Below are 18,548 nucleotides of genomic sequence, written 5' to 3'. Positions count from 1 at the left end.
AACCTCAATATCTGATTTTGTTTCTAGCGGAATGGAGTTCAGTTGATTTTTATTTGGACAGGTGTGTTGTGTTCAAATATCGGACAACAATTTAGAAATATCGTTGCTGGGTTTTCTGAAGGATTTCAGTCATGTCTTTATGTTGTCAACGGGGAGATCAAAAATGTCCACAAAGCTAACACTAATTAATCACCTTTATTTTTTCAGATGTTCGAACTCCAAAGCCCAAGCTTTACTGTTCAAGTTGGTCCCGATCCTTCGCTGGCTGCCCAAGTATCCTTTCCGGGAATGGCTGCTGGGTGACGTCTGCTCTGGATTCAGTGTTGGAATTGTGCAGTTACCACAGAGTGAGCACTTCATCCTTTGCAAACATTAATTCATGGCAATGGCACGGCCTCTTACTATGACATTAGAGGCTCATACACTTAATCCCAGGATGTAGGATGGAGTCATAGACAGAGTCACCAGATAAAATACCTGCCAAAATGCACTCCAAGGAACATTGTTGAATATTAATGTTTTGGCCAGCATTAGATGTCACACCTCATACTCAGTGTTACTGAGGTGAACACGAAGAGGAGCCACCATTTCTGCAGTGATAATCCTGTGTAGTGTGGAATATGGCTACTCATGTTGTGCTCTGGTTTAACCTGACTCCTAAAGCCTTTTTTTTTGTTCTGTGCCATATAGTCAATCCCAGCTTTCTTTCTACATAAGGACATAAAACAGTCAGACAATGCTCTTAAAAGGAATCGCTAATATTCTGGTAGAGTGGCTGCCTCACAGCGGCAGAGAACTCGGTTCAATCCTGACCTCGGGTGCTGTTGGTGTGTAATGAATGAATGAATACGTTTATTGTCATTGCACAATACTGTGCAACGAAATTCCATTACATCTCCTCCGGTTAAAAAAAATACAAACACGACAACCATTAACACATATGTACACTTATTAGTAAATAATAAATAAGTATTTTAAAAGAATTTAAAAGAATTTTAAAAGAATGTTGCATTTCTTGGAATTACATTTTGCTTCCCCAGCGTTCTCTGTTGGAATTTAGCTCTTTTATCGCACATGGGTAGAAACTATTCTTTAGTCTACCGGTGCAAGCCTTCAGAGTCCTGAATCGCCTCCCAGAGGGTAGCAGAGTAAAAAGGTGGTTGGCAGGGTGGGATGTGTCCTGCTTGATATTTATGGCCCTGCGCAAGCATCGGGCCCTATATATATCATCCAAGGAGGGCAGTTGGGCGTTTGTAATGCTCTGCGCAGTTTTTATAATTCCCTGCAACGCCCTCCTCTCAGCCACAGTACAGCTAGCAAACCACACCAGGATTCCATAGGAGAGGATACTTTCCACGGCGCATCGGTAGAAGGACAACAGCAGCGGCTGTGAGACGTTTGCTGTCCGCAGAGACCTCAGGAAATACAGCCGCTGATGTGACTTCTTCACGAGAGTGACGGTGTTCATTTGCCATTTGAGGTCCTGGGAGATGTTTATTCCCAGGAACTTAAAGCCAGTGACTCTCTCCACCATGTCTCCTTTGATGTATAAGGGAGCAGGTTCCTCTCTCCTCTTCCTCCTGAAGTCAACGACCAGCTCTTTTGTCTTTGATGGGTTGAGTGCCAGGTTGTTTTTGGTACACCAGACAGTCAGTTTTTGGACTTCATCCCTGTAGGCAGACTCGTCGTTGTTGTTTATCAGTCCCACCACAGTCGTGTCGTCCGCAAACTTGATGATCCTGTTTGTACTTTGCACGTTCTCCCTGTGACTCCTCCGATTTCCTCCCCATCCCCAAAATATGTGTGATTTCAGGTTAATTAGCCTCTGAAAATTGCCCCCAGTGTGTTGGGAGTGGATGTGAAAGTAGGATAGCAAAGAACTAGCGTGAATGGGTGATCGATGGTCAACATGGACTTGGTGGACTAAAGGGCCTGTTTCTAAACTAAACTAAACTTCTCATTGGTGGCTAAGAAGAGTGAACATTTATATCACCGTCTCTATCTCTTGTTTCCCTTTCCCCAACTCTCAGTGTGAAGAAGGATCTCAACCCGAAACGACACCTATTCCTTTTCTCCAGGCATGCTCTCTGACCCGCTGAGTTCTCCAGCTTTTTGTGTTTATCTTCGGTTTAAACCAGCATCTGCAGTTCCCTCCTACATATTATTATTATTATTAATTGTTTAATATATAAACTAACATCAAGGGGAACAATCTGATAGCTATTGCTTTCTCTATCATTGTACAACTCAATTGACCTCTTATGACCAGAGAAAGAAGAGTCAATAAAATCAGAAGTTGTACGATGTAATACATCTAATAAGATGACATCTCACCAGAGCCTCCGCATTCAAATTCTCAGATAATTGAACAGGACAGGACAAACAATATACTTTAAAATGAACCGTAATTTGGCCATGATTTATATACTGAAAGATCGTGAACCCAACCATCTTAATTTCCATGAAAAAAATAAATCTACTAGTATAGGAGCATTAACCTAATTTATGTAGGAAGGAGCTGCAGATGCTGGTTTACACCAAAGATAGACACAAAATGCTGGGGTAACTCAGCGGGTCGGGCAGCACCGCTGAAGAAAAGGAATAGGTGACGTTTTGGGTTGAGACCTTTCTCAGACTGAGAGTCAAGGGAGTGGGAGACTAGAAATAAGAAAAGGTTCAGAACAAACCAGGGCCGGCACCGATGACCAACGAAAGGTGGAGCCAACAATGGCCCATTGTTGGCTGTGGAAAGGGTGATTACGAAGGGACATGCGGAGGCGAACGGTGGAGCTAGGGTGGGGGAGGGGCGGAGAGAGAGGGAATGCAGGAGTTACTTGAAATTAGAGAAATGAATATTCATACCACTGGGTTGTAAGATGCCCAACTTAACTTCATTTTAAGGTTAACTTAATTAGCATTTTGTTTTACAGGTATGGCATATGCTCTTTTGGCAGCTGTTCCCCCTGTATTTGGTCTCTACACATCTTTTTTCCCTGTGCTCATCTATTTTATATTTGGGACATCCAGACATGTTTCAGTAGGTAAGTTCGGCACTCTTCCAGCACTTGATTCTTCCACTTTTGTGGATGCAAAGGGACTTGGGAATGCAGGTGCAGAATTCCCAAAAAGTTAATTTGCAAGTCAAATCGGCAGTAAGGAAGGCAAATGCAATGCTAGCATTTATTTCGAGAGGGCTAGAGTACAAGAACAGAGATGTCAAGCTGAGGCTCTATAAGGCACTGGTCAGACCGCACTTGAAGTACTGTGAGCAGCTTATGCCCCATATTTGAGGAAGGATGTGCTGGCATTTGGAGAGGGTCCAGAGGAGGTTTACGAGAATGATCCCAGGAATGAGTGGGTTAACATATGGTGAGCATTTGAAGGCACTGGGCCTGTACTCGCTGGAGTTTAGAAGGATAAGGGGGGGACCTTGTTGAAACTTAGCGAATAGTGAAGGGCCTAGAAAGAGTGGATGTGGAGAGGATGTTTCCACTAGTGGGTGAGTCTAGGACCAGAGGTCATAGCCTTAGAATAAAAGGACACACCTTTAGAAAGGTATGCCTTTTACCACAAAATAGATTCCCTTATAAGGAAGAAATATCTATGTGGATAAACCTGACTGCATCCTTTTCATTGTTTAAGAAGGAACTGCAGATGCTGGAAAATCGAAGGGAGACAAAAATGTTGGAGAAACTCAGCGGGTGAGGCAGCATCTATGGAGCGAAGGAAATAGGCAATGTTTCGGGTCGAGACCCTTCTTCAGACTGAAGATGCTGCCTCACCCGCTGAGCTTCGCCAGTATTGGCATCCTTTTCATTGTTCGCTTATGGGACCTGGGCAATGCTCAGAACAATCTATCCCACTGCTATTTCTCCCCACACCACTTTGTGACAAAGACAGTTTGTGTCATGCATTCCCCAAATCTCTTTGGTTTGCTCCATCTCCCCCTTGCACGTTCCACCTCCCCCCCCCCCCCCCTCCCCCCTCTCCCACCCTCTGCTGGTATAGGTTTATTATTGTCATGTGTACCAAGATTTTGTGAAAAGTTATGTATTTTGTGCTATCCAGGAAAATCATAAGATCATAAGGTATAGAAGTCTGCTCCCACCATTTGATCATGGCTAATCTGACACGTCTTAACTCCATTCTCCTGCCTTCTCCTCATAACCTTTGTCACCCTTAAGGGGCTGTCCCACTGCGGCAACCTAATTGGCGTGTTTAGAAGAGTTTAGGAGAGTTTGAAAAAATGTCATGTTAAAGACCTCCTTCGACTATGTTGAAGACTAGCTACAACTATCATTGACTATCTTAGATTACCTTCGACTACCCTCAATTACCTACGATTAACATGCCGACCTACTACGACCTACTTCGACTAAACCTACGAGTAAAAAAAGTATAGATTTTTCCCATGGCGACCTTTTTTTACTCGCGGGCATTTTTCAACATGTTGAAAAATATGCCGCGACCTAGCTGAGGCCTCGAGTACGCGGGGACTACTCTCAAGCATGAAGGAGAGTTACAAAGACCTCCTAGGACCTTGTGTCGACCATACTGCGAGTATGAGTCGAGTACAAACTCATCTGAACTCATGTATTACGTCACCGCAGTGGGACAGCCCCTTTGCTAATCACAAACTTATTGATCTCTGCTTTAAAAATACACAATGGTCCCTATGTTTGCCTTCCCCCCCCCTCCCCCCCCACCAACCTGGTTCCATCTGGCCTTCATCTCCTCCCCATCTTGTTCCACCGCTCATCTACCATCCTCTACCTCAACCCCTTCGCCCCCATTCCCCATTGCCTCCCTCTCAGTCCCAATGCAGGGTCTCAACCTGAAAACATCTACCTTTTGCCTTCACAGATGCTGCTTGACCCACCAGGTTCTGTTTTTTTTTGTTCTGGGTTGGAGGAGGTTGGAGGTGTTGGAGGATTGCAGAGTTAAGGGAAGTCAGAGAGATAGAGACAACAAAAGAGACGTGAGCTAAAGGGATCTGTAAACAAAGACGAGCTTTTTAAAACTCTGCGAATATTCCACCTGGAGCAAACTTCAGATGTTATTTGTTGAATTAATATTATGTGCATTATAAAAAAAGACACTGGAGTAACTCAACAGGTGCTGGAGTAACTCAACAGGTCAGGCAGCATCTCTGGAGAACATGAATGGGTGACGTTTTGGGTTGGGACTGATTGCAGTGAGGGCAGGACAAAATCTGACAAGTGCTTGGTGGATACAGGTGAGGGGGGGAGGCATTTACTAGGCAGATGGTTGAACAAAGTACAAAATGTTGAAGTAACAGTATACTATGCAGTACAATTTTTTATTATTTTATTCAAAGCACCATGAAGTGTAATGCTTTTTCATTCCATGCAAGTTACGTTGTGTTACTACATGTTGCATTACATTTACTGAAGGGAAGGTAATAATTATCATTTGTTCTGGTCCAGAATGGGGCAGCACCATGGTGCAGCAGTAGAGTTGCTGCCTTACAGTGACTGAAACCCGGGTTCAATCCTGACTGTGGGTGCTGTCTGTACGGAATATGTACATTCTCCCATTCTCCCATGTTCTCCTGCTGCTCCACTTTCCTCCCACATTCTAAAGACGTGCAGGTTTGTAGGTTAATTGGCTTCTGTAGATTTCCCCCAGTGTGTAGCATGCAAAACTGGGATTACATAGAACTAGTGTGACTGGGTGATCGATGGTCGGCGTGGACTAGGTGGGCCGAAGGGCCTGTTTCCATGCTCTATCTCTAAACTAAACTAACAGCAATCTGATATTAATTTCACCGACATCTATTTCTGTCTTGTTGTAGGATCCTTTGCAGTCCTGAGTGTGATGTTGGGGACTATAACTGAGAGGATGGCTCCGAATGAGAACTTTGCGATCCCTTCTATGAATAATACGAATGGAACAGTTGTGATAGACACGGTGGCACGAGACATGATGCGAGTGAAAGTGGCAGCCATGGTCACCCTCCTTTGTGGGATCATCCAAGTGAGTTATCACAAGGGAACTCGGAGCTCATGTTCATGTGGGGCAGAAAGGTGGGAAGGTTTGATTGAGGGCTGCATCGTTTAAGATATGAAACACAAAAAGTTAGCCATGCAGGTGCAGCAAGTTAATGGGAAGCAAATGGAAGTTCAGGATTTATCTTTTGGAAACTGGCCCCAGTGCAATGCAGACAAGAAGGGGCAACTTTCTACCCCAAGCTTACCAATTCACAATTCTTTACCCTTTTGGCTTATATCTGTCTTCTTATCTCTGACAATAGACACAGAAAGCTGGAATAACTCAGCAGGTCAGGCAGCATCTCTGGAGAAAAGGAGTAGGTGGCTTTTCGGGTCGAGACCCTTCTTAAGACTGAGAGTCAGGGGAGAGGGAAACTGGAGGTACAGAACAAACTAGATGGCACCGATGGCCATAGAGCCCACAATGGTCCATTGTTGGTTCAGGAGGAGGTGAAACCAAAGGAATATGAACAGTGAAATAGATGCCTTTGGAAATGGTCATTGCCATTTGGCAAGAGCCAGTCTGCCCGCACCAAGCTCATACATACAGCAATGCTTGCATCAGCTTGCAAAGTTGTAATCATACCTTATTTCATTGTAATGATCAGTGCAGGTAACTATCTTACAAATGTTCAGGCTAATTCACCTGCTGTTCTTCAGGAAAATACTATGGGATATTTACGTCGACTTCAAGAGCAATGGACAGCTTTTCCAATGGTGCATCACTGGTGCAACAGTGTGGATATTTTGTTCAGGTTACTGGAGCAGGTTTAGAATGTAACCTTCTGAACCAGAGCTGAGAGTGGCCCTGGTTTGATCCTTAATATCAGGTTCTGTCTGCAGAGTTTGCACCTTCTCTGCATGACCGTGTAGTTTTGCTTCAAGTGCTCCTGTCTCCTCCCACATGTTAAAGATGTGCTGGCAACGACGAGTCTGCCTACAGAGATGAAGTCCAAAAACTGACTGTCTGGTGTACCAAAAACAACCTGGTACTCAACCCATCAAAGACAAAAGAACTGGTCGTTGACTTCAGGAGGAAGAGGAGAGAGGAACCTGCTCCTTTATACATCAAAGGAGACATGGTGGAGAGAGTCACTGGCTTTAAGTTCCTGGGAATAAACATCTCCCAGGACCTCAAATGGCAAATGAACACCGTCACTCTCGTGAAGAAGTCACATCAGTGGCTGTATTTCCTGAGGTCTCTGCGGAGAGCTAACATCTCACAGCCGCTGCTGCTGTCCTTCTACCGATGCGCCGTGGAAAGTATCCTCTCCTATGGCATCCTGGTGTGGTTTGCTAGCTGCACTGTGGCTGAGAGGAGGGCGCTGCAGAGAGTTATAAAAACTGCACAGAGCATTACAAACGCTCAACTGCCCTCCTTGGATGATATATATAGGGCCCGATGCTTGCGCCGGGCCACAAACACCAAGCAGGACACATCCCACCCTGCCAACCACCTTTTCACTCTGCTACCCTCTGGGAGGCGATTCAGGTCTCTGAAGACTCGCACCGGTAGACTAAAAAATAGTTTCTACCCATGTGCGATAAAAGAGCTTAATTCCAACAGAGAACACTGGGGAAGCAAAATGTTATTCCAAGAAATGCAACATTCTTTTAAAATTCTTTTAAAATACTTATTTATTATTTTTACTAATAAGTGTACATATGTGTCAATGGTTGTCGTGTTTGTATTTTTTAACCGGAGGAGATGCAATGGAATTTCGTTGCACAGTATTGTGCAATGACAATAAACGTATTCATTCATTCATTCATTCATTCATTCCAAAGAGGTAGATAGTAGCTCAGGACTGGTCTATAGTTGTTGGTGGATGGTTCAGTTGCCTGATGACAGCTGATAAAAAACTGTCCCTGAATATGGAGGTGTGCATTTTCAAACTTCTGTACCTCTTGCCTGATGGGAGAGGGGAGAAGAGGGAGTGATCGGGGTGAGACTCATCCTTGATTACGCTGGTAACCTTGCCGAGGCAGCGTGAAGTGTAGATGGAGTTGATAGAAGGGAGGTTGGTTTGTCTGATGGTCTGGGTCCACAAAAGAGAACACAAGCAAAATATTTTCTGGTTCATCATCTGTCAGTGAATTGCATTTGGAAATAAACTGATTTCCAAGGAATGTATCATTCGGTCTGCCTTATGGGCCTGAACCACTTAGGCTATTTTTTAGGCGATTACAGGCGACTAGGCTGTCGCCACATGGTTGCCGGGTTGTCGCTTGTACGGTCGTGAGTCGTCTCCTCAGTCGCCCAAAGAGTCGTAGCATCTTTCTGGTCGCCGCTGGTTTTTCAACATGGTGAAACATTTTCAGAGACAGTCGGTGACAGTGGGTTTGACGCCAATGAGCGTAGCTTGACTTATCCTGACGTAGGTGCTGTCGTAGTTGTCGCCAGGTTAACGTAGGTTGCCGCCAGGTGACGTATGTTGTCGCCAGTGCTGACTTAGTTTATTTTTGTTGTTAAAGTAATGATTTTATTTCAAATTTTATGTCGAAGGGGGGTCCAGTCGCCAGTTTTTCGGCGACCTGCTACGACTATGACAGTCGCCGGCAGTCGCCTAAAAATAACTTAAGTGGGACAGGCCCATTAGGATCTTAATGGACCAATCTGCCAAAAAGCATCATAGAGAAGCAATAAGGAAGAACTGTCCTACTTATTAATCAAGGGTGAGTGTGTGAGGCAGTGCTCCTCCCAAGGCAGAAAATTAGGGCGTGTCACAAAGGAGACAAATGAGGGGAAATGTTTTACACAAACGGTAGTTGGTGCCTGGATCAAGCTGCAGGGCTGGTGGTTGAGGCAGATGCGAAAGTGGCATTGAAGAGGCATTAAAGATGCATGGAAACGCATGGGGAAAATGGCAAGGAAAGGCACATGGATGTGTAGAGAATGGAGGGATGAGGATCATGTGCAGGCAGAAGTGATTTGTTTAACTAGGCATCATGTTTAGCACGGACATTGTAGGCCGAAGGGCCAGTTCCTGTTCCTTTATCTATAGTCTAGATTTACCACCCACTATTCATAAACATGATGTTATTTTGGATGAGAAGTCAGTCAAATCCAATTCAATGGCCAATTCAATTCTATGGTTCATTTATTATCAGTAGGTATAGTAGGTACAATGAGATTCATTTTTTTGCACACTGTTTAGTTTAGTTTAGTTTAGTTCAGAGATACAGTGCGGAACCAGGCCCATCGGGTCCACACCCACCAGTGATCCTCACACATTGACACTATCCTACACACACTAGGGACAATTTACACAAGCACCAAGCCAATTAACCTGCAAACCTGTACATCTTTCGACTGTGGGAGGAAACCAAAGGTTTCAAAGAAAACCCACGTGATCACGGGGAGAACGTACAAACTCCATACAGACAGCACCCGTAGTCGGGATCAAACCTCGGGTCTTCGGCGTTGCAAGCGCTGCAAGGGCCTGTCCCACTTAGGCGATTTTTTCGGCGACTGCCAGCAAGTACGACATAGAAATTCACTAAAGTCAGCACCAGCGACAAGCTATGTCGCCTGACGACAACCTACGACATCCTGTCGACAACTGACGACATTAACCTGGCGACAACCTACGACAGCACCTACGTCAAGCTACGCTCATTTGATGTCAATCCCAAGGTCTCCACTGTCGCCGAAAATTCATCAACATGTTGAAAAATTTTCGCTGACCGGAAAGACGCTATGACTCTTTGGGCAACTGAGGAGACTACTCATGACCATACAGGCGACACCCCGGCGACCACCAGCGACCATGTGGCGACCGCATAGTCTCCTGTAGTAGCCTAAAAAGTCACCTAAGTGGGACAGGCCCATAAGGCAGCAACTCTACCACTGCACCACCATGCCGCCATAATTTACTGATCTTACTGATTATTGCCATACATAAATACAATACTCCAATTATGCGCCCAATATATTGAAACTGCCCTTTGAGTCCATTTGCAAGGGTCACCAGGGTTTTGGCACTATTTTCACAGTCCCAGCTGCCGTTGGCCATAAAGGCCCATTGCAGCCTTCGCCTCAACAGAATCACCAGCAGACCATCCTTCTCCGGCACCTCCTGCCGCCAACTTTGAGGTCACGGATGATGCCCCACCAATAAACCAAATTCCCCAGTACTTACTTGAAATAGTTTTACTTTATCAGAAAGATTACTCTTATAGGAGGATGCGATAATCTTATCTCCCATTACATTGTTGACTTCTTTTGGTGGGAAGCAAAATAAAATGATTGCAAGGGAATACAAACAATACATACATGCAGGATGTAAAGTGTACATGTCTGTGTCTCTATCCCATATGATGTGTATATGTTGGAGAATCGGCATTTGCTGTTTTCTTTCACCAGTGGTTAAAATTCGTTTCATTTGTCTTTATCGTGGACTTTACCCATATTTGATCTTATAAGACAGGCGATGAATCTTAATGAGACCTTCAAGCAGATAAAGCTGTGTTAAATACTTAATCACTTTCATTGCCTATACTCACAAAGGGCATAGCATGTTAGGCAATGAAGAGGAAACATAGTTGTTCATTAATAGTGGACCTAATCACCAATGTAGTTCCTAACAAGGTCACAATAGACCCTACGATATAACAACAGATCTAAGCCATTTGGCCCTTCAAGTCTGTTCCACTATTCAATTATGGCCAATCTATCTTTCCCCCCTCAATGCCATTCTCCTGCCTTCTCCCCGTAACCTTTGAAACCTTTACTAATCAAGGACCTATCAATCTCTGCTTTCAAAATACCCAATGACTTGGCCTCCACAGCCATCCGTGGAAACAAATTCCACAGATTCACCACACTTTGGCTGAAGAAATTCATCCTCCTCCGCATTCTAAAGGTATGCCTTTTTATTCCGAGGCTGTGCCTTCTAATCCTAGATCTCCCACTATTGGAAACATCCTTTCCACATTCAGTCTACCTCGGCCTTTCGTTATTCGGTAGGTAAGACAGGGTTTAGAAAGACTGTTGGGTTTCATTATGATCACCAGATGTGGAGGAAGAATGTTTTCTGCTATCTGTATACTTGTGCTTTTCCCCGCTGTGCAGATCATGCTGGGGATGATACGATTTGGATTTGTCGTCACATACCTTTCCGACCCTCTGGTCCGAGGATACACCACTGGGGCAGCAGTCCACGTGTTGGTGTCACAGCTGATATATGTGCTTGGCATCTCTGTTCCCAAGAAGAATGGACCCCTGGCGCTAATCTATGTGAGTAACAGGTGCCTCTGTGAAATGTGGTTTTGCAATTGTAACTAGTTTTAAACCACTACTATTGCCAGCCTCACTTCTTCTTCTTTTTTCGTGTGGCGTGCACAGCCTAAAGTTGTTGGATAACTTGTTCTATTTGATCTTCCGTTTGTGCACGTCGAGTTGATTGCATTAGTCGAAACAGGGCAGACCACGTGAAGGTTGCAATCTTCCACCCCGCCAGCCTCAAGGTCACAAGTAACTTTCCACTGAGTCTGAAGAAGGGTCCCAACCCTAAACATTGGCTTTCCATTTCCCTCCACACACACTGCCATTCCTCCAGTACTTTTTATTTTGCTCTTCATTCCAACATCCACAGTCTCTCGTGTTTCCACATTTCCACTGTGCTGTCCAAAGGTGAGGAATCACAGCAAAACCAACCAGCGATCCCCATACACTAGCACTAAGGACAATTTACAATCTTTACCAAAGCCAATTAACTTACAAACCTTAGATGCAAAATGCTGGAGAAACTCAGCGGGACAGGCAGCATCTCTGGAGAGAAGGAATGGGTGACGTTTCGGGTCGAGACCCTTCTTCAGACTCAACCCGAAACGTCACGCATTCTCCAGCATTACTCCAGCATTTTGTGTCTACCTTCGATTTAAACCAGCATCTGCAGTTCTTTCCCACACAACTTACAAACCTGTATGTCTTAGGAGTGTAGGAGGAAACTGGAGCGGTCAGGGAGAGAACATACAAACTACATACAGACAGCACCCGTAGTCAGGATCGAACCCGGGTCTCTGGTGTAGTAGGGCAGCAACTCTACCGCCGTGCCACCAAGCCACCCCCGATTTTAGAGAGCAAGACACCAGTCCTGAGTCAGAGAGGGTACACGTGGATTGCAAAGATTTCTAGAGTTAGTTGAGGTTATTGGTTCGGGGCTGAATAAGTACAAAGAAAGATTTGAATAGAAGATTCATACTTTAAATTTGAGTAAATTGTGAACTGGAAGCCCTTGAAAGTTAAAAGTATACTGAAAACAGGTGCACAGAATGTGTAGGATACGGATAACACATAAAGCAGGTGGACACTAGAACACCAAATATCTCAAAGTGCATTATACTATCAACTAAAATACCTGCCCATTAGATGCATTCACTTCATATCTGATACATGCCTCAATTAAATAACAGGATATGTGATGAGAAAAGGTCATGCAACATTTTAAAATGGACATTGAAATTGTTGCCGCTTTTAATTCTTTAACAATGATGATGTATGAACCATTTTCCTTTACAAATTACTTGGTGTTTCACAAGCGGTTAATGTGCCAGTGTATGATCTGTTGCCACCAAGGGTTAAGTTTAATTTTGTTTGTCTTCCTGTGAACTTTACCCACCGTATAGAATGTCATGGAGATGGCAATATGTGAATTGATCATGAAGATAAATTGCCAATTAAATGATGGCTGTCAATTTCCACTGTTCAGATAGAACACAGAACACAGCCAAGTGCAACCAGTCATTGATTAACGGAAAGCTTGTAAACTAGGAGAACCCAGTCACCAGTACGAACACTCCCAACTTTCATCACAGGCCAGGGCTTAAAGAGGAGGCAGAGTGCAGACTGCATGCAAATGGTATCTGATTACAACCATAGAGATAAGAATCATTTGACAGAGGCATGACAGGAATGATAGATCATTCTCTGGTTGACCAACTTTCCCCATTCATGGAGGTCACAGTTTATCTGTATCCTAATTTCATTTAGGTTTCGATAGCAAAAAAATATCAATTTCAGATTTACAGTTTCTCATTTTAGCACAGATTTCAGGCCCACTCTGTTTTCCTCATTTTTTTTTTTCCAAACACCCTTCGGAACATGGTTCCATCATTGTTACTCAGATCTACATGGACAAGTTTGGAGGGATATGGATCAAGCCCAGGCAAGTGGGACGGACCAGTGTAGCTGGGACATGTTTCCACACTGTATCACTCTATGACTCTATCTTGGGTCCAAGTCTGTAGCTCCCTGAAAGTGGCAACACACATCGATAGAGTGATACTGAAGGTGTATGGTATGCTTGCCTTCATTGTTCAGGACATTGAGTCAGGAAGTCATGATGCAGCATTAGAGGACGTTGGTCCGGCCACATTTGGAGTATTACATGCAGTACTGGTCGCCCTGTTAGAGGACCGATGTGGAGGCTTTGGAAAAGGTGCAGAGATTTACCAGATTGATGCCTGGATTAGGGGACATTAGCTACAGGGAGAGGTTGGACAGAGTTGGATTGTTTTCTCTGGAACACCGGACCGGAGGTTGTGGGGAGACCTGGTAGAAATATATAAAATTATGACAAGCATAGATAAAGTAGACAGTCCGAATCTTTTCGCCCGGATGAAGTGTCAAATGGTAGAGGCATAACCTTTAGGTTGAAGTTTCAAGGAGAGGTGAGGGGTAGGTTTTTTACAGACAGTGGTGAGTGCCTGGAACGTACTGCCAGGGGTGATGGAGAAGGCAGATATGCTAGTGGCATTTCAGACTTTTGGATAGACAATAGACAATAGGTGCAGGAGTAGGCCATTCGGCCCTTTGAGCCAGCACCGCCATTCAACGTGATCATGGCTGATCATCCCCAATCAGTACCCCGTTCCTGCCTTTGCCCCATATCCCCTGACTCCACTATTTTTAAGAGCCCCATCTAGCTCTCTCTTGAAAGGATCGAGAGAACCTGCCTCCACCACCCTCTGAGACAGAGAATTCCACAGACCCACCACTCTCTGTGAGAAAAAAGTGTTTCCTCATCTCCGTTCTAAATGGCTTACTCTTTATTCTTAAACTGTGGCCCCTGGTTCTGGACTCCCCCAACATCGGGAACATGTTTCCTGCCTCAAGCGTGTCCAAACCCTTAACATACTTATATGTTTCAAGGCATGTGGATATGCAGGGAATGGATGGATATGTATTATGTGCGGCAGATAAGAGTTGGGCTTGCCATCATGTTCCTGCAGATACATTGTGGGCCAAAGGGCCTGGTCCTTGTTCTGTACTGTTCAATGCAGGAAGGAACTGCAGTTGCTGGTATGCTCCAGTGCTGGGGTAACTCGGCTGGTCAGGCCACAACTCTGGCGAAAAGGAATAGGTGACCTCTCTGGAAGAAACCAATCTTCAGACTGCAAGTAGGGGGGGGGGGGGCTGGAGCTAGGAAAAGGCCAGAACAGATCAGGGCCGGCAAGAGATGACCAAGGAAAGGTGGAGTTTATAATGGCCCATTGTTGGCTGGAGAAGAGGTGATAACGAAGGAATGCAGGGATGTGAACAGTGGAACTAGTAGGACGACTAGTAGGTGGGGGAAGCGGAAGGGGGAGAGAGAGAATGCAGGGGCTACTTGAGATTAGAAAAAAATCAACATTCACTCAACATTGTAAGCTGCCCAAGCGAAATATGAGGTGCTGTTCCTCCAATTTTCATTATGCCTCACTACTGTACTGTTCTAGCTTCTGTACTGTGTTCCGGGTTCTTTGCATTTGTCCATGGCACCCCCACAAACAATAAAAATATTTCCCTCTGTTCAATCCCTTCAAATTATTTTTGAAAATCATGAAAACCTTATTTAAATGATCCTTAACACCCGGATGGAGTTTCATTTTAAACTGGGAACAGAGATCTAGAGTGACATTTCAGTGCTGTGTGAGAGACTGCAGGGTGCCAGCTTGCAGATGAAACATGAATCAAACATGGATCCTGTCTGCTCTCTATAGTAATTTGTTCCATTATTCCCATCGTTCTTGCCAATAGTTGACCCTCAACAACAGATTGACTGGTGATTATAGCTCTGTGATCTGTGTGTGAATTAGCTGCTGCATTTCAATGACTATTTTTCAATGGTGCCTCAAGTGTGTTGGCGTGTACCGAACATAATATGAAGGGTGCCACATGAATAGACATCTTTCTTTTTGATCATTTTCTAATCCAGGTACAATTATGAGGTTTAGATATCAGTACGTTATACAAATAAAGACACACAGTGCTGGAGTAACTCAGCGGGTCGGGTAACTTATCTGGAGAACATGAATAGGTGGCGTTTTGGATGAGGACCAAGTGTACAGAAGACGTCTGCTGAGCCTACATGCAAGGGATTTGAAAGAGGGATGACTCCCTCTTGACCCGAAATGTCACCTATCCATGTTCTCCAGAGATGCTGCCCAACCCGTTGAGTTACTCCGGCACTTTGTGGGGTTTTTTTGTAAACCAGCAACTGCAGTTCCTTGTTTCTGCAAGTTATACAAATAGTCTGCTTTCACTTCAAAAGACTTCAATGGTCCAATGGTCCTTTATTGTCACATGCACGGTGCTAACACAGTGACATTCTTTATCTTACAATTAGAATATTGCCATACCCCCGATTAGCAAGTGTACAGAAATAGTTTACTGAGCCCGGATACAAGAGACGCCATGTTGTGAAGCGTCTTGAAAGAGTGGATGACTTCAATTTCTGGAACTTGGACAGTATTTAAGATTTTATGCTGGAACAGAAATAGATCACCATCAATTAATTAGAACTGGAGGAGACGGGAAGAGGACTGTTGACTTGGCTTGGCTTCAACATAGGACATCTTATCATGAATTAAGCTAATTCTCTGTCATGAACCCAATTATCTAATATATTATGTTTAAGAAGGAACTGCAGATGCTGGAAAATCAAAGGTACACAAAAATGCTGGAGAAACTCAGCGGGTGCAGCAGCATCTATGGAACGAAGGAGATAGGCAACGTTTCTGCCGAGTAATTGAAATGAATGTTATCTTTGTGTGAGAAATCTGCTAATGGGATTGAAGTTCAAGTTAAATGATATAATTAGGCACTTTACTGTTAAGATAAACTTCAAAATGAATCCACCAAGATTTATTTTTAACTTTCCCCGTGTTTTTATTTGTTTGTGGGCAACCCTCTATCGCTCTGTGCTGGGTACTGGGTGGCAGAGTGGTGCAGCGGTAGAGTTGCTGCCTTACAGGACCTTTATTATTTACTATTTATATTAATAGTCTAGATCATAAAGCTCCAAACGCAAATTTTCACTTTTATGCTGACGACACAGTGATATGCGTCTACCCCAAATCAGGCTCTCTGTCAGCTCCAAACTGCTTTTAACACTGTGCAACGTAACCTGTGTGATTTAAAACTACCACGGAGCACTGAGCACTGAGATTTAAAACTTGTTTTAAATGCTGACAAGACAAAGCTCATGCTGTTCACTAAAGCTAAATCAAAGCCCTCGGACCTCCCTCCTATCACCACTTTGCAGGGCTCTGTGATTGAATCTGTGTCTCAATATAAATATCTGGGAATTATAATTGACGATTCTCTCTCTTTTAAACCTCATATCCAACAACTTGTGAAAAAACTAAAGATAAAATTAGGTTTTTACTTTAGAAACAAATCTTGTTTTTCTTTTGAAGCCAAAAAAAGACTTGTTGCTGCAACGTTTATGTCTGTGTTGGACTATGGTGATGTTTTATATATGAATGCATCTTCAAAATGCCTACAGTCTTTGGACACGGTCTACCACGGAGCACTGAGATTTGTTACTAATTTTAAAACCCTCACACACCACTGCACTTTGTATGCTCAAGTTGGATGGTTTGCCCTGTCCACCCGCAGACTCCATCATTGGCATATCCTTATTTATAAGACTATCCTCAGTGTTTTTCCTTCATACCTGCAGAAGTATGTAATTCGAAAAAGCACAGGAACTTATCTGCTCCGCTCTGAGGACTTGTTCTTACTAACTGTACCTAAAGTCCGTACTGAACTGGGGAAAAGGGCATTTAGTTATGCTGCTCACCTCGCATGGAACCAACTGCAGAATGAACTGAAACTTAAGGAGCTGGTTTCTATAAACAGATTTAAATCCCTTCTTCATGATGTTGAAGCAGGCTCTTCTGTCTGTACATGCTTTGTTTGATGATGTTCTGACTGTGACTCTATTTATATGTTCTCTGTTGTTTTTAAATTATTGTCTGTAACTGTGGAACTGTGCTGCTGCCTGTCTTGGCCAGGACTCTCTTGTAAAAGAGATTTTTAATCTCAATGAGACTTCTCCTGGTTAAATAAAGGTTAAATAAAATAAAATTTAAAAAAAACAGCGCCAAAGACCCAAGTTCAATCCTGGCCTCGGGTGCTGTCTGTACGGAGTTTGTATGTTCTCCCTATGAACACTTTGGTTTTCTCCGGGTGCTCCGGTTTCCTCCCACATTCCAAAGATGTGCTGGTTTGTTGGTTAATTGGCCTGTTTAAATTATCCCTAGTGCATAGGATAGAACTCATGTATAGTGCGACCACTGGTCGTGGTGGACTCGGTGGGCCAAAACGCCTGTTTCCACACTATATCTCTAAAGTTTAATGTGTAAATTCTAAAGTATGGATTCATGGTGCTATGTACTATTTACTGTCATCCCCATGTACAGGTAGCCACATACAATGGCAATAGAAATGTCGGAGGCTGTTGGGAAGAGAGAGAGACAAGAATTCAGACATTAAATTAGTACTTTTTTGTTTGGCTGATGGGTTGCAATGATCAGGAATGTGTTACCTGCAAAGGTTTTAGTTTACAAGGGTCGGGTAACTTCTCTAGCTTTAGTTTACAAGGGTCGGATAATCCCCCCATCAGTCTGAAGAAGGATTTCGGCCCGAAATGTCGCCTATTTCCTTCGCTCCATAGATGCTGCTGCACCCGCTGAGTTTCTCCAGCATTTTTGTGTACCTAAGGTTTTAGTTTAGCTTAGTTTAGTGCAGAAACAAACCTTTCGGCCCACCGAATCCACGCTGATGAGCATTCCCCGTTACGCTAGCACACACTACACACTTGGGACAATTTACAATTTTTTACCAAAGCCAATTAACCTACAAGCCTGCATGTCTTTGGAATGTGGGATGAAACCGGAGCATCCGGAAAAAACCCACATGGTCTTTGGGAGAATGTACAAACTCCATACGGACAACACCCATAGTCAGGATCAAGCCCGGGTCTCTAGCGCTGTAAGGCAGCAACTCTACCATGGCGCCACCGAGCTGCCCTTTTAGAATTAATATTAACTTGTTTATAGTGGTCCAAGTCAATCCTGTTTGCACTAGTTTTTCATCACAGTATGGTGTAACTTAGGGGCAGCAGGCCAATTGCTTCTGCTAGCCTTCAATATTCTCAAACGCCCAGGTTCTTAGTCTGGCTGCCACTTTGATTTCAACCATGTTCATTATTGCTCTCAGTCTGACCATCTTTTGCCTTATCCACCAATGAAATGTTTACCCAGTTT

General features: G+C 43.9%; 1 protein-coding gene across 1 annotated transcript in view; it reads left to right on the top strand.

Annotated features, from left to right (window-relative positions):
- Nucleotides 1-218: 218 nt before the first annotated feature.
- The window catches only part of slc26a6 (solute carrier family 26 member 6), a 55,045-nt gene continuing 36,715 nt past the window's right edge, over nucleotides 219-18,548 (top strand). Inside the window, exons 1-4 of the mRNA XM_033037367.1 lie at nucleotides 219-347; nucleotides 2,931-3,041; nucleotides 5,816-5,997; nucleotides 11,086-11,250. Coding sequence (XP_032893258.1) covers nucleotides 2,933-3,041; nucleotides 5,816-5,997; nucleotides 11,086-11,250 — 456 coding nt within the window. The 5' untranslated portion in view covers nucleotides 219-347; nucleotides 2,931-2,932. The remainder of the gene's footprint in view (nucleotides 348-2,930; nucleotides 3,042-5,815; nucleotides 5,998-11,085; nucleotides 11,251-18,548) is intronic.

The sequence above is a fragment of the Amblyraja radiata genome, chromosome 18 (genome assembly GCF_010909765.2).
Source record: "Amblyraja radiata isolate CabotCenter1 chromosome 18, sAmbRad1.1.pri, whole genome shotgun sequence".
NCBI classification, from domain to species: Eukaryota; Metazoa; Chordata; class Chondrichthyes; order Rajiformes; family Rajidae; genus Amblyraja; species Amblyraja radiata.
The sequence above is the reverse complement of the archived record's forward strand: the minus strand, read 5'-3'. Positions and strand labels throughout refer to the sequence as shown.